General features: G+C 41.2%; 1 protein-coding gene across 3 annotated transcripts; it reads right to left on the bottom strand.

Moving 5' to 3' along the window:
* Positions 1-598: 598 nt before the first annotated feature.
* kdm2ba (lysine (K)-specific demethylase 2Ba) lies at positions 599-16,231 on the bottom strand. Of its 3 annotated transcripts, none has more exons than XM_041787305.1 (10): positions 15,284-16,231; positions 8,277-8,501; positions 7,075-7,218; positions 6,262-6,348; positions 5,628-5,918; positions 4,743-5,551; positions 4,329-4,492; positions 4,081-4,242; positions 3,778-3,996; positions 599-2,032 (listed from the first exon to the last, which is right to left on the bottom strand). In XM_041787305.1, the coding sequence occupies exons 1-10, from the start codon at positions 15,335-15,337 to the stop codon at positions 1,851-1,853; spliced, it is 2,337 nt and encodes a 778-aa protein (XP_041643239.1). In that variant the 5' UTR covers positions 15,338-16,231; the 3' UTR covers positions 599-1,850. The 3 variants fall into 3 exon arrangements, with proteins under 3 accessions (XP_041643239.1, XP_041643238.1, XP_041643240.1); XM_041787304.1 differs by having other exon boundaries at positions 8,277-8,504; positions 15,284-16,230; XM_041787306.1 differs by having other exon boundaries at positions 5,628-5,909; positions 8,277-8,504; positions 15,284-16,230.
* Positions 16,232-16,416: the final 185 nt, after the last annotated feature.

Raw genomic sequence — 16,416 nt, 5'->3', positions numbered from 1 at the left:
GGCTTTTTTAGGGTTTTGGATCTTGCTATAAGGGGCCAGGGGTCCTCCTCAGAGACTTTTTGGATTAAAAAAAATCTATTTTGATGCTTTGATTCACTCTTGGTGCCTTATTTAAAGTCAGATTACATGTAAAAGTAATTTTAGATGTATAGCTTATATCAGTGGTTTTCAGCTGGTGGGCTGGACCCAAAAGTAGGCTGGAGAGCCATTTTAAGTAGGTCAGTGATTGTGTGCCTGGCAACAGGTCTGAAACGCTTTAACATTTTTATTTGGTCTGTCCTTCTGTTATGGCATATTTTTGTACCACGTACTAGGGCCTGAATTACATTTTGATTAAATAATTCTGGCTAAAAAAAGGAAATTTGGGCTGTAATTTATCTTTAAAGAGTTTGGCGAACCACTGCCTTATGGTCAGTGTGCATAAGTGTGCACCAAATGCATCTCAAGGCGTTTGCCTCATTTTAAACCCACCTATGCTCAGAAGAACGTGACTGTCAGCAGAGTTAAACTAATTCCTCTGGCCAACCTCATATGTAAATAATCCTCATTCACAAAAAGAAATCTGTCAAAGTGGCATTAAAGCAGGAAGCAGTGATGGTACAAATTTAATTATTTTAATGCATATTAGCACTTAAGTTTTTGCATTTACAAATATAAACATTATCACATTCACCTGAGGTGATAGATTACAACACAACACACCCCAAAGCACACACAACACCTACTGTATGGAGTTATGATTCAAGATATGCAACTCAGTTATTTGCATAAGTCTGTCACATAGTTTCTTATTTAAACTTGGATTTTATCAGAGAAAGACAGTGTTAGGTAAGATAACAGTAACTTTTCTAAGACTGTCAATATCCTGTCACTGGCTTTTAGGAGATAAACTTTGACTGAATCCACTGAGATAAATTATTTGTCTCACCCAGCTCAGAGACATCTGTGTTAAGTTTCTGAATAAATATCAACTGCTATAAAAAGAAAGTCAATAAATTAATTTCAAAATGCCAAAGAACACCTGGTCAAACACAACAACAATGATCCATTAAAGTATTAAAAGAAGTGAAGACATGAGGATGTAACAGGAATCTGAATTTAAATGCTTCCTTGCCACTGACAGCAGGAGCTGAGGTGATATGATGTTGAGACATTCGCCATCTGGGCGAATTTTTGTGAGCATAATGTCTCAAGAATGCTTTGAGGAATTTTCCTTCAATTGTGCTCAAATATTCACTCTGATGCAAGGATGGCCTGATGACAAGCTAAGTCAAAAGTCACGGTTGTAACCCCCAAGCTCTCCCGCCTCTGTACTTTCACTGTATCTATTTGTGTGGAGGCATGTAACCACTGGGGGGTAGCTCTAGTTTTTTCTCTTTAGTCTCTTTTCAAATACATTCTTTAGATCCAGGAGGAATTTGGGATAAATTAATCAGAGATTTCTGACTACACATGATTTCATAAGGTGTTGTGGTTGTATATACATAAAATTTTGGCACACTTATGAAGGCAAACTAAGAAATGGGTGATTTCAGGTCTCAGTCGTGCAGCCCCTCAGTGTTTTTTGCTGCGGAGACACTTTAAAGTCATGAAATGATGCTTGTATAAAAATACTGTTTTAAACATTTAAGGAATAAAAATAAACAACCCAAAAGTCAATGACAAAAAGCAAAATATCAACACAAGTACATGCATGCCTTTTTCTCTTAATGTGTCCAGTGAATGCAGAGTCCCACTCTCACATCAGTTTGTTTACTTTGACATCAATTTCAGAGATTTTTCACAGGGCCGGTAAATTAAAAAACTTGTTCCTATAAGTGCAAAGACCGTCTGTTTTGTCCTGTTGGGAACTAGCTCGACTTCTGCAGCAGTTTGTCCTCTTTGAGTCTGAACGGCACGCTCACAGACATCTCTGCGATGAATCTCTCGCACGCTGTCTTTGTCACCTGCTTACAGAAGCGAAGGTCGATCTGGCAGATGCTTCCACAGCGTTTAAAAAAGTTCAGGGAATGGTCCGTGACCCGGTTACACACTAGAAGAAAACAGAGTAAACAGAGTTTTGAGAAATAAGATTAGTGTGGAGAAGCATTTCCCTTTATATCCTGGAGATTTGAAAATCAATTTGACCAAAGTCAAATGTGTCTGCCTTTTCGTGGGTGTTGATTCAAATCAGCCAGTAGCTGGCAGCTCATTTACAACTTATTTACAATAATGGAAATAAGCAATAAAAGCAGTCACGCAATCAGAGCTCATTCTGTGAGTAAACAACCACACCTTTTGATTTTAAATGTCCTATCAGAGTACACTCTTCTTAAAACAGGAGTTCATTATTGCATCATCCTGGATTAAGAAACATTCAAATCCTTCTGTGATTAAACTGTGGCTTATCTGATTTCTTAATAAACCATGCCAATAATACTCTGTGATTAAAACATAAACACAGAGCCAATGCATGAATAACTGAATACATGTTAGTGAACTATTCTGATTCGATTACAGATAATCAGTGTGAATAATCAGTGTGATAATCACAGTGTCAGGTGTGAATTAAAATCATAACCATGTGCCTCCTCTTCCTGCCTACCGGTGAGATAAAAGGTGGAAGATAACAGGGTTAATTAGTTACCTTAGACAGCAATTTAAGCCCTAGGGTAAATACCAATCACTGAATATAATAAGCAGAAAAATGTCTGCTATGGTTTCAGGATCCTCATTTTATTTTTTTTACTTCATTTTCTACCATGACAAAGCAAAACATCGAAGAAAGATTTTCAAGAGTGGATTTTTCTTTTCTGGCACTGAGCAAAGTTAATTTTGAGTTGTTTTTTTTCCCAACAAGACAGCAACATTATCAACAGACAATTAATCAGAACTGCTTGGCTCTTATTTCCCATGTTTCATTAATATTTTTAACATAAGAATATTTAAATGATTAGAAATTTTATCAAATGGTGAATGAATAATGAATCCCAGTAATCATTTAAGGACAGAAGACAAGACAGATATTTCAAAAATGATATTCTAATTTCTGTCTGCACTTATTTTTTTTCCACTTAAAGCACTGTGACCAATAATATAGGCCAAGGTGGGAGTGATTCCCAGGAAAGTCTGTGTGTGAAACTGGATGTTCATTGCCTTTGTACCATTTCTCATATAGACCGCAGCCAGACAAGAGGCAGGAAAAAAAAAACACTTAAATATCATTTCTGAAGATAGTACACCTCTGCCTGTGGTTTTTAAACATATTTGTCTGTCTACGACGACTGCTTTAATCCTAGAAAGTTTAATTCTTCCTAAAGTTATGTTATAATGAGGTTGGTTCATCTTCTCACCACTAAGAGCCCCAGAGTCTGAATGAAAGCAGACTGAGATAAACCTTTTCAAGCGGTTTCTGTGTGGCTGTTTGGTCCGAACCTGTGTTTGATAGGCAGTTTTTCCACCAGCTCAAACAACCTGAACTGACTCTATAAACAGACTCAAATCTATTTCAACTGAACCAAACAGGTATAATGTAAAAGCATACAAAATTACTATCCATTTTAGCATTTTGATTTTGGAAAAAAAAAAAAAAAAGAGCCTCAACAGAACTTTTAGTTGGATTAAGCTTGGCTCTTCCATGTCCTCGCTTGACTCAACCTCCTATTGATTCTGATTTTTTCTGCTATAATTCAGTATGTCATGGTTATACCCTCTCTTCTTTATTTCTTCAGTTTCCACCATTCCTCTGTTACAGGTCACCTGGGTTACTGAGGATTCACTGTGTTTCCCAGTCCTCACCTGACAGGTTGATGTCTGTAAGCGAGTCTCTGGTCGTGGTCCCGGCTGCCGTCAGCAGGTTGACTGACTGGTCGTTGATGTGGTTGCAGTAGCTCAGGTCTAAACTGGACAGATTCGGCATCTGTCGACTGATGAGACGTAAAGACGTGTCTGTGATGTCCAAACCTGCCAATCGAAGGTCCTCCACGTTCCGTAACTTGCAGCGGTTATCCAGCTGACCTGTGAGACCATACAGATGTCACTGCTGTTTTTCTTAACTCCATGTCTGTGATGCTTGTGTCAGCGCTGAAGGCTATGAGTTACCTGGTCTGTTGTCTGTGGGCGGTGAGAGGAGGTCTCTCATCTGTGCATCTTTCAGCCCCTCCACCCACTGCACATCCAGCGCGCGCAGCAGAGGACAGCTGGAGGTGCAGAGAGCCGACACAGCAGCCCAAGAACACCCAGACAACTTTAACACTCGTAGACCTGAGAGACAAAGAAACCCTTTAAAACACTGCTGCAGAAAGAATGACACCAAACATACGTACAGATTGAGAATCACTCTCAGTCACCTGGTAATCTATTAATGAGCCAGCTCAATTGCTTCTTGGAAATGTTGGTCCAACTGAGGTCCAAGGAAACCGGCTGACGGCGGATAATCCCACTTAGCATGAGGGGTGTGATGGATGTGCAGCGGTTCAGATCGATCTCTGTCCAAAGCCTCTTATCACAACACCTAGGCGTCAGGGAAACAAATGTGCAGCGCATTTGGTCTTTGTGTTACTCGATACAAGAAGGCAGACAGCAATAAAAGATCAAATCATTTCTGTTTTACAACTAAAAGGAAAAATCTTGCAGCAATTTGAGTTTTTAATTTTCCAACCTTAAATTTGGCATCAGTAACAATGTGGTACATGACAACCCTAACCTACAGTATTAAACATTAAGTGTAAACATGCAGTTTTCAGGGTGTGCTGTGGATTTACCATCTGTTCCACGTCTTGCACACTCTCATGCAGACACAGAGCTCCTTGTGTGTGAGGTAGCCAAAGATCTTCATCCAGACCTCGCGCTGTAAGACGTGCGTTTTCCCATCTTTTAGCGGCACTCTGTCGGGGGGTGGGCTTATCGGAGGGGGTCTGATGACGTGCCGCTCCATTTGAACACACTTAGGAGGGGAGTGTGGAGGGGGCGGCCGGTTGGTCGGGGTGCTCCTGTTGAAGCCCAGTGGAGTGATCTGACTCGGGTAGAAGTGGCGAAGCTCCCACGGCGTCCCATTCATCTCTTTGGTCTTGAGGTGGGACCTCTGATCACTGAGTTCGGAGCCGTTTCGGAACAACCTCTTGGGCTGCTCGTTTTCGGACTCTGGCTCCACCTTGAGGGGTTGACGGTTCTCGTTGGCCAGGCAGTCCTCGGTCTTCTGGATCTCCTGATTCAGTGCTTTGCTCAGCTCTCGGCTCAGCTCTCTGTTGGGTAAACGGCGCTTACGGCGCGCTTTGGGACGCGGGCCTTTTTCCTGTGTCTCGCTCCCGCCCTCGCTGCTGGGGCCAGCTTGCGGAGAGCTGCAGTGGGACTGGTCGCTGTCTCCAATGGGTGTTTTAATGCAGGGATTCAAAAGGTCACTCTTTAAATCCCTTTCATCCCCGTCTTCTCCAGGATATCCAAACCTTCTCCTCTCTAAGCCACTGTGTGGCTCCCTTCCTCGGTCATTTTCCTCCTCATATCCATCTTCATCATCCTCCTCTTTCTTGATTTGGTGCAAAAACTTGGAAAAATAAGGATCGTCTGATCTCTCCTGTAGAAAAACAGAATCATTAAAATTCCTGTGAGACTCTTCAAGTACCAAACCAGCCTTCTCTAATGCTACAAACCTTCTTTCTCACACCCAGGTCTTCCTCCTCCTCGTCATCATCAAACAGCTTCCTCTTCTTCCTTAGTTTGTCTTCAGGTCTGGGTCGTGGCAGGGTGCAGGGGGAGAGCAGAGGAGGCTGTCGATGGAGAGACTCCTCAGGTCTGAACCGGGGCGTCTCGTCTCGGTCTGGTCTCCTCTTGGCTGCAACAGAAGCATCGCTCTCCTCCTTCAAGGGCTTCTGTTCCCTCAGCAGAGAGCCAGGGAGGTTGGAGGCGTACTTGAACCCGGGACCCCTTTTTTGCTTCAATGCCAGAGGGGACAAAAATTGGGAGACAACTTTATACCTTTAGCCTATGATGAGGAGAAAGCCAAACTGTATTATGAGCTCATGAGGTTAATAAACACAAACGAAGTGTTTGAGTGGTGTCCTTCTTCTCTGACAATCACATATGAGACTTTTGAAAACACCAGAAAGTATAAACAGGAATTGGCAAGAAGTGAAAACTCTGAATTAGGAAAACTGCAGATATAAGTGATACCAAAACCTCAGAAATCTTTGTTGGTTATTGTTTCCTAACTGAGAAGACTTCCTGCACACACTAAGTGGCTGTTACATAATCTAAATCTTCTGACTCACACATATTTGTACTCACTTTTCCACTCTTCCCAGCATGGTTGCATTTAGGACATTCCCAGCAGTTTGGGAGCTCGTCGTTCACCACTCCTGAGGCATCACTCACCTGGTGAAGAAGAAGAAAATAAGACAGACATCGAGAAAAAGCTCCAGCCGTTGCCTTGTTTATGACTAACCAGACAAGAGAAGTGAAAGTGACTGTTGTGACGCGTTTCTGTTATGCAGCTCAAGCAGACTCTCACTGTGTGAATAAAACAGAAAAAGGAAGTAGAGCTAATATCACAGCATGATTCTGCTCTGTTGTGTCCAAATAATTGTATTTTATGTATGACATGGATTTGTTGTTGCATGCAAAACTACTAGATGCAACTTGTTAGAGAAACTGGTTTGACCAAGCCTCTGTTAGCTTCCTTCTGTTGGCGTTTTGGTGCATTAAAAACAGGGTGTGTGCTGCTTTACATGCTGTTTTGGTTTTACTTGTTGTCCGACAGACTTGTCAGGCACTAAACTCGCTCATTAATGTTTTTATTCGTGTAAGCGTTTGTACTTTATAGCATGAAGTGGGAGTCAAATCCTCCTAACGCGATGATGTCACACATGAGCCATAAAACCTCCTGAACCTCCAGAACGATGAGTGTACTCATTGTTAGATAAACAACACCAGATCAACCTCCAATTACCTCTGGTGACAACAATCCAAGTGTCTGACTCACTCACATTATCATAGGGCATCCTGGGATTCCTGGCACTAAACTCTAACAGATATGAGTCAGCGAGAGAATGACTCGACTTAGGTGGAGCTGTGAAACCGTTCCCAGCTCTGTTTCTTTACCTTGAGACAGTTTGGATGGACAATCTCGTTGCAGATGGAGCACTCCATCAGCATGAAGTTGAACTTGTCCTCCGCTTCCTCCAGCGTGTCTTCTTTTCCTGCCTCTTTGCACACCACGCACACCGCCGTGTGGGGAAGGACAGGCTGCATGGGTTGAAAGAACACATGAAGAAACAAACACCTTCAAAGTCAAACAAACTAGACTGAAGAATGTAAGTCATCTGCTTTTTTCCATAAGAATTTAAAATAGTAGTAAGTAGTAGAGTATTGCACCTGTAAGGAATTAATGCATTTGTCAGACTGTTCATTATTTTTGTAATCCCTAGTTTGTCACAATGAGATAACCCCAATAAAAAATATTTAAAAAAAAAAAGTAAGTAGTAGAGTAGGTAAAAATAGGTATTTGATAAATAAGTAAGTTTAGTTTTCATCAAGAAGACTAAGGTTGGCCACACACTATAGGATTCTTAGCCCAATTTGAGGCAAGATTTTCCTCCCCTGATTATTGTGGGGATGTATCCTGAATGGAGCCTTGTTGCAAACGATTATTTGTCTGAATAATCCTCGTGTGTAGTGTCAACATGATCGTTTTACTGCTCCAGATTGTGCCGTACACCCCCAGACCCGGAATCATAAATATCAAACATGTTTGATATTCATGATTCTTCATCATGCATCTGAGAGAGTACCTGTAACAACCAATGAGAGCGAGCAGACAGGGTAGCATCACCAACCAGATCATACATGCTTTCCCCGCTCACAACAATAAACACAACTGTAGCTTCATTCCAGCCAGGATTTCATCCAACCTGACATGCCAGATGGATTCGTTTCACACATCCATCTGACCAACCACTCATAGACAGCATTTGGGAAAGGGCAGAGCCTTTGAAAAAAAAAACTTGTAGGGTGATTGGATGAACACTCTGTCGTCACATCTTTACGGGCCAATCATAGCCGCTACTACTAAACTCCATAGAGTACTGCATAAAGCAAACAATGAGGACTGTAGACATGTCAATCCATGACTTTTAACATTTTTGAAAAGAAAACAACTCAAGTCCATTTACTTTTATTTCCTTTAGACAATTAATTGACAGAGCAACTTCATATTTGTTTGCTTCTGTGGAAAAACATCTCTACACTGCTGAAATATGAAGGGGTAAGGCATATAAAAACACAGAATATAAGAATTAACTCACCGCTATACACTGCCTCATAATGCAGGACTGCTTCATGCGCCCCGGCCCCCCAAACTTCTTCATGTCTTTGCAGAAGTGGCACTCGCCACACTCCGTCCGAAGACACGCCTCGCACTTCCTGCAGCGTGTTCTCCTGCGTCTCGCTCCGGATGAGCTGCGATTGGACGGCAGCTTAACCGCCGACGTCGTCCCCATCTTCGGGGGCTTCGGCCGGTTGGCTGCCCGCTGCTGAAAGAGAAACAGTGAAAACTGTTTAATAAAGGACAAGAGACTTTCTGCCAGTGTGGGGTGACAAGTTTAAACCTGTAAAACCACAAACATGTCAGTAAATAACGGGTACATTACTGTGTGTATTAGTCACCTTTTCTGTACCGAAGTGAGTATCAGGACAGAAATCAAAATTATGCCTCACACACTGCTGTCACACAATAAACTGATGAGTCATTTTTCCACTGTACTTATCATAATAATAATCCTGCTGGTACAAGACAATCTAGAAAGTCCAGCTGTAATTATTCCTTAACTTTCTGTAGCTTATGGGGATTGGTCTGTAATAAAAAAAACTCAAGATCACACACTATAAAAATTTACTCACTCATACCATCATTGTTGTTTTTCAGCAAAAGAGGAGTCACAGAAACAATACATACGAAACCACTAAGGTTAGATATTTATGCCAGGCGTTACTGTAGCCTAATACTTATAAGTCATATTTTGGACACCAGGCGTATACTGAGATTCAAATAAAGGCTATTAAAAGAGCACGGAAATGTCTTAAGTTTCATTATCTATTGACCTGTGTTTGAGATGCACTTATTGTGAAAATTAAGGCAAAAACTTTAACTGTTTTTGTCCTGTTTTTCAAGACGTCTTTTGGTGTAAGACTTTTACTGTTCAAACATTTTTCTCTCAAGTTTGACCATGAATACAATCTACAGTTTGTCTAACTGACTTTCTCTGGCTGATTAAGAAAACCAGTTAGAACTGCCCTCACTATCAAATTGCGTAGAAAGAAGCGCAGATTTGAGTGTAGAAATCAGCTTACAACAGAGTCCCCGTGTGATTTATGAAACGTGCATATATGGCCAACATCAGTTCATCATTTTCTGATGGGCCGATGTCTGAGAATCGGGCTGATATCAGTTGATGCCGATGTAAAACTGATGCATCTGTGTCTCCCTAATCTCCGTGTTACATGCATTCATTTTTTCTGAAGCCTTGGTACAAAGGTGTGTGTAATTAAGATAACTTTCCTTACAATCTTAATTAGTGATACTTAACTAGTGGGTAAGGACCCTAAAGTGGGTCATGGAGCTGCCTTCAGTGGGCTGTGAACATGTGCCTGGAAAAAAACTGTTGCAAAAAGTCCATGATGCACAGAGCCCCTACAGACCTATATATCTTTGCTCTGATAATGAGTTAATTTTTTGCTGTTTAAGTTCTTGACTTATTTTAATCTTTTGATAACAATTTTTACCATCATGTTGTGTCTATTCGAAATGTGTCAAAAACAACGGTAGAGAAGGTAAATACACCCTGCCTCATTCTCTAACTTTTTCATCTACCCGTCACTGAGGCTGGTGGATTAAAAAATCTACAAGCCACAAACACAGGATGGGAAGGGTCAGCTGCCTGATATGGGAACGGCAGCTGCACTATAATGGGCACCTGGCTCACTTAACTGGGCCTGATCCAGCTCAACGTATACTGGGTGCCCAGGACCCAGTGGGCTGGTCCAGATGCCAGGGGCGACTGCATGTGTAATGGAGGGGGCAGCTGGGATGATACCTGAAAAGATGGGGCATGAGCCTGCAGGATGGCCATCAGGAGGTCAGAGCAAGACAAGGCAAAAAGCTGGCATACGCTCCCATACCTGACCTGAATATAAAAATCAAGGCTTATGATATTAAAGTCATAGCCTATTTAGTAGGAGGAAGTTGTACAAAAAAAAACGCAAACTGTTGCACATTTCCGACCTTGTTTTTCAACCATTTTGTCCTGTACCATGCAAACATTTGCTGTGCTTCCTGCAGGCAAACTGCTAGGCATCATAGCAAGTTATCTAATTTTTTTGGTGCATTTTCTGCAGCTTTGTTTCAGTTTTTCTGGACCTGCAACAAGCAAGACATTGGTTAAAACACCTATGCCGGGACACCAGTTGCAGTGGAGAACTACTCATACAGGTACATCTAAAAAAAAAATCAGAATATCATGAAAAAGTTCAATATTTTTGTCACTCATTTCAGAAAGTGAAACCCATATATTATATAGACTCATTACACATAGAGTGAAATATTTCAAGCCTTTATTTCTTGAAATGCTGATGATTATGGCTTACAGATAATGAAAACCGAAAATTCAGTGTTTTAGAAAATTAGAATATTACATATGATCAATTTAAAAAAGGATATTTTACACAGAAATGTCAGGCTTCTGAAAAGTATGTTCATTTCTATGCACTAAATACTTGGTTTGGCCTCCTTTTGCATGAATTACTGCATCAATGTGGCGTCGCATGGAGGCGATCAGCTTGTGGCACTTCTCAGGTGTAATGGAAACCCAGGTTGCTTTGATAGCGGTCTTCAGGTCATCTGCATTGTTGGGTCTGGTGTCTCTCATCTTCCTCTTGACAATAACCCCTAGATTCTCTATGGGTTCAGGTCAGGCCAGTTTGCTGGCCAATCAAGCACAGTAACACCATGGTCATTGAACCAGCTTTTGGTACCTTTGGCAGTGTGGGCAGGTGCCACGTCCTGCTGGAAAATCAAATCAGCATCTCCATAAAGCTTGTCAGCTGAAGGAAGCATGAAGGCCTCTAAAATGTCCTGGTAGATGGCTGCGTTGACTGTGGACTTCAGAAAACAAAGTGAACCAACACCAGCAGATGCCATGGCAGCCCAAATCATCACTGACTGTGGAAACTTCCCACTGGACTTCAAGCAACATGGATTCTGTGCCTCTCCACTCTTCCTACAGACTCTGGGACCTTGATTTCCAAATGTCATGCAAAATTTACTTTCACCTGAAAAGAGGACTTTGGACCACTGAGCAACAGTTCAGTTCTTTTTCTCCACAGCTGAGGTAAGACACTTCTGACGTTGCCTCTGGTTCAGGAGTGGCTTGACATGAGGAATGCCACATTTGTAGCCCATGTCTAGGATTGGTCTGTGCGTAGTGGCTCTTGATGCGCTGACTCCAGCCTCAGTCCACTCCTTGTGAAGCTCCCCCAAATTATTGGATGGATTTTGCTTGACAATCCTCTCAAGGCTGCGGTTCTCCCTTATGCTGGTGCACCTTTTCCTACCACACTTTTTCCTTCTACTCAACTTTCTGTGAATATGCTTGGATACAGCACTCTGTGAACAACCAGCTTTTTTAGCAATGACATTTTGTGGCTTACCCTCCTTGTGGAGGGTTTTAATGACAGTCTTCTGAACATCTGTCAAGTCTGCAGTCTCCCCCATGATTGTGTAGCCTACTGACCCAGACTGAGAGACCATTTAAAGGCTCAGGAAACCTTTGCAGGTGTTTGGAGTTAATTAGCTGATTAGGGTGTGACACCATGACTTTCAAATATTGAACTTTTTAATAATATTCTAATTTTCTGAGACACTGAATTTTAGGTTCTCATTATCTGTAAGCCATAATCATCAACATTTCAAGAAATAAAGACTTGAAATATTTCTCTCTATGTGTAATGAGTCTACATGATATATGGGTTTCACTTTCTGAAATGAGTGTCAAAAAAGATTGAACCTTTTCATGATACTCTGTTTTTTTGAGATGTACCTGTATATGAAACTGAGTCAAACCATCCCAGCACACAGCTGCCTGTAAACATTTGACAGCAGCTCTGACACAGGGAGGAGGAGGCAGGGGTTTTTTGGGTCAGTGACTGCGTAGGTCCGCTTAGCTTTGCTCATAAAGTCAGTCGAAACATGCAAAAAAAGAAGGGGGGGGGGGGGGGGGGGGTGATTTGATTTACGCATATACTGTATCAAGATCACTCTTATGTAGGCTACTTTCATTATCCTTCCCCAGTGGCTGGTAAGTAGAGCAAATTCACCTGACACTGCTCAAGAACACCTGCATTTGGCTGGTGGTGGGTGCTTATTTCCCACCCTCTTCTGTACATTTATGTTTTCAATGTTTCTGCTTCTTCCAAAGTATTTATCAGCAGTACATCTTGTTAAGATGCTGAAATAACATCACTTGCTTGTTGAAATATTTCACCTAGTATTCAGAAGTCACAGCAAGTGAGCTGAAGGCTTATGTTGATGAGGAAGCTTATCACAACCATCATCTTTGAGTACAGGAGTACAGGATGATAGCAGCAGTAAGAAGCTGCAGAAAAAAAATGTTGAAACAACAGCATAAAAGCTTCATTTTTAACAGGAGGCATCTTGCCACAATCTGTGCATAGAAAGGGATGAACTCGTAGAAGACGCTCGTGTGCACAGATGGTGATCATATATGATTTTAAAAAAGAGAGGGAGAAAAACACCCTGCAGACAAACTTAGCTGGCCGTTTGTTTAATCCTGTCTCATTGTTCAGGCTTGTGTTTTGTTCCACTTAAGGTCCAAATTTAAAACATTTCATCATGAGGCTGAAATTTTTCAGAAATTCTGGTTTCTGAGTCTAGACCAGATGAGAATCATTGATTAAGTTAACAACCAGCCCAATAAACGGGGAAAAAGCTCAGGGATATGCCTAACAATTAGCAGCTTAAACTCAAGAATGTTTAATTCAAGGGGAGAAGATCACACAACCGTCACAAGAAGCCAGAGGGAACAAATGCTTTGATGCTTACTAGATTATCAAAATAAAAAGCTATGAGCTTTATTCAAGAAGGCTGAAATTATGTCAAACCAAAAGCCTGCACAAGCCATCACATCAAATCTGAACATTTATATAATCACTTTTCTTGTCCACATAGACTGTGTGTGACTCACAGGCATGGATAAAAGACAACTAAAGATGATGATTAACTAGTTTTATATATTTGTGAGGGCACTCAGTGCACACCCGCAGCTCTACCATCCTTTAATCACAATTTTCTCTTTTGGTTTCTCACATTTATTTTTAGTCTCTACCCTGTTGCCATGGCAGAGCCGTGAAGCCACAGGAAAATATGACGAATCAAACAGCATTATACTGATTCTTGATAAAACAGAAGAAATTACCTTGGAAACACGATTGCCACTGCTGGTGGCAACAGTTTGATTCAAGGACTAAAACAGGGGGATAAAAATAGCTCACATGAGGAGGTTAGGATGAAGTAGGAGGCTGGGAGCGTTTCTCAGATGTGAGTTACTCGACTGTTGGATACTACGAGAGAATTTATGTAATTGTGTGTTTATCTAACGCCTGACTAACATGCCAGGGTGCCGAGGCAGGTCTAACAGGTAGAAAGAGTTGCTAACAGAACAAGACATTCCAACCAAACAACTACAATGGTGCTTATTAGTGATAATATACCTTAAATAGTGAAGATAAACTGGCTCTGAGTCTGTTTCCTAGAGACAGAAGTAAATTACCTTCTAGGGCGGTTATTTAATGTACCATTTTTGGCCTTTATAAATCAATCCAACTGGTGTGAAAACATGAGGGAAAGTCATGAAAGTCACTATCAACATCATACTTTCTTTCACTTGATCAGCTACTTTTTAGGGGGTTTCTAATCTTGTTTTGCACCAAATGTTTGATCAAAGTTCAAATGAAGGTGCCACTGAAACATTTCACAAAAACAAACAACGAACACCTGTCATTTCCAGCATATTTCAGACCTTACCTCCCTATCTTGATAAAATAAATCGATGGCTGACAACAAATCAGAGCAGCCGACATCAGCTGACCCTTCTTTACTGTAACCCTGTGCAGTAATATGTCAGGAATTTGGGATTGGTTGCTGAGGCCTGTGAACAAAAACATGGCCTATATTTTTGTGAGAACGCTCCTCTGACTCAGCGTCAGTGTGGATTTCACTAGAGGGGGAAGAAAAGTCACAAGGCTCATCATTTGCTCCTCGTGTACAATAGCCCCCTGCACAAGCATGAAATAATGTGATATTATCTTGTGTCACAACAGAAGAGGTCAAAATACCTTCTCTTATGAGCTGTTGGCGCTTGTTGTTGGTGTAAACATTGTGTAAGCACAAGGAGCTGCTCTTATGTCAGCACTTCTCAAATGTCTGATGGAGAGTTGTGCAATATCACATAAGCCTTAATGGAAAGTATTAAAGCCACAAATCAAATCTTTGTCCCCATGAAACACAAGGAGCATAAATAACCTCTAATGTGAGACTAAACTCAGATTTGCCGGATGGTTTGAGGGGTCCCAGTTTGGGACAACTAGGCAACAGTAGCAGAACCCCTTTATTGTTCCCTCTCCCATCCCCCCTCCTCGGCTCTGTCCCAGCCTGGACAACAATATGCCATAAAGTCTTTCAACAGGATATAAAAGATGAAGAAATGTACAGGAAGTGAGTGGAATTAATCACAGGAAAAGAGATTTAAGGGGACGTGTGGTAGCTTAAATGTCGATGTATAAATCACGGCTTTCATCAGAGTTAATCTAACTTATTACTTTGAAAAGCAAGTCCTGGACACACCACTTTAAAGATATATCTGGATGGTTTACAAGAAGAGGTAGTCTGAACAAAAATGGGTCAAAAGATGCCCAAGGTGGAGAGGACACGGTGTGTCTGTACAGTCATCAAGGTATCAATGCTGTGAAGAAGAGTCTATTTAACTCTACAAATTGAACTCGAACTCTATTGTAGTCCATTTTGGTCTGTTTTACCATAGAGAATAGCTTTAAAGACAATTCTCCCTCTTATTTGACCAGGAAAACAGAAGAAGAGCGGCTAAAAACCCAGCGTTAACCCAGGGTAGCTGAAGAAAAACAGCACTCCGCTCACAAAGCCTCTCTTTCCCACAGTACACTTTGTCATACAAACGTTACATGAATACACGGAGATTATGTAATGAAATATGGGATCTCTGACCTGCTCAGACTCTGAATCATATTCCTCATCGTCTCCGCTCAATGACAAGGCCATGGCTCCTCTCTCTCATCGTTTGTGAACAGCAGAGAAAACTAACATGGCTGAACAAGGCTCCTCCAGCTCGACTCACTCCCCCTCCTTCTAATCACACCGACACAGGCAGCAGCTGGCAATGTTCACAATGTTGCATTCAGGAAACAGGAAATGTCGGAATCAGCAACCTCTTACGTACTCAAGTCACCCTCGGTAATGATAATTTCCACGGAATAAAGTAGTTTTAGAAAAAGATGAAACGATAATAGAAGTAAGGATACTCTTAAAATATAAATAATTATATAAATTCGTCAAATGTTGTTGAAAATTATGACAAAATAACCTTCCACCGTCGTTGAAAGGGTAATTAACGAGTGTCTTTACAGCAGCATCAATGCTAGCAGGATATGAAGATAAGCAGTGAGAAAAAAATATTTCCCTGCTGCCTACGTCCGCCTTCGCTTCTTCTTTCGTAGTGAGTGGTGGTGTTGGTTAAACTCTTCCCGGTTTACATGGATTTGGTTAATCTTAATCCTAATGATCTTCATATGCTTAATGGATGCGATTTTAGGTGTTTTAAATGGTAAACACAAACTACAAAAAGATAACGGTCACGTTACCCGGAAGTAAACGTACAGTTTTCAAAATAAAACCCGGGTAACAGAATAAAGATAGATACAAGTGCATTTCAAACAATTAGATTATCTTGAAAAAGTAATTTTTCCCCTGTGATTTAACTCAAGAAGTGAAACTTCCATATATTCTAGATTCATCATTACAGTTAAATATTTCCAGACTTTTAAAAAAAAAAATCAATCTTTATGATTCCAGCTTCCAGCTCACTAAATAAAATAAAATAAAAAATCCACTATTTCAACATAGGTCTACTCGCACAAACTACTGCATCTATATAGCATGGCATGAAACCAGCCAGTCTGTGGCACTGGTAAGACGTTAGACTAGGTTGTTTGATAGCAGCCTTCAGCTCGTCTGCACTGATGAGTGAGGTGTCTCTATTTCATCCTCTTGACTTTTCCCCTGAGATTCTCTATGAGGTTCAGGTGAGGCCAGTTGGCTGGCCAATCAAACACAGTGACAGC

The sequence above is a fragment of the Cheilinus undulatus genome, linkage group 5 (assembly GCF_018320785.1).
Source record: "Cheilinus undulatus linkage group 5, ASM1832078v1, whole genome shotgun sequence".
NCBI classification, from domain to species: domain Eukaryota; kingdom Metazoa; phylum Chordata; class Actinopteri; order Labriformes; family Labridae; genus Cheilinus; species Cheilinus undulatus.
Note: the sequence above shows the minus strand (reverse complement) of the source record. Positions and strands in the feature narration are given on the sequence as shown.

Coding starts and splice junctions, on each gene's coding strand:
- kdm2ba (XM_041787304.1), bottom strand. CDS start 15,337: ATGGCCTTGTCATTGAGCGGAGACGATGAGGAATATGATTCAGAGTCT. Junction 7,219..8,276: donor TTATGAGGCAGTGTATAGCG/GTGAGTTAATTC, acceptor CAACCCATGCAG/CCTGTCCTTCCCCACACGGC. Junction 4,243..4,328: donor GCTCATTAATAGATTACCAG/GTGACTGAGAGT, acceptor TTTGTCTCTCAG/GTCTACGAGTGTTAAAGTTG.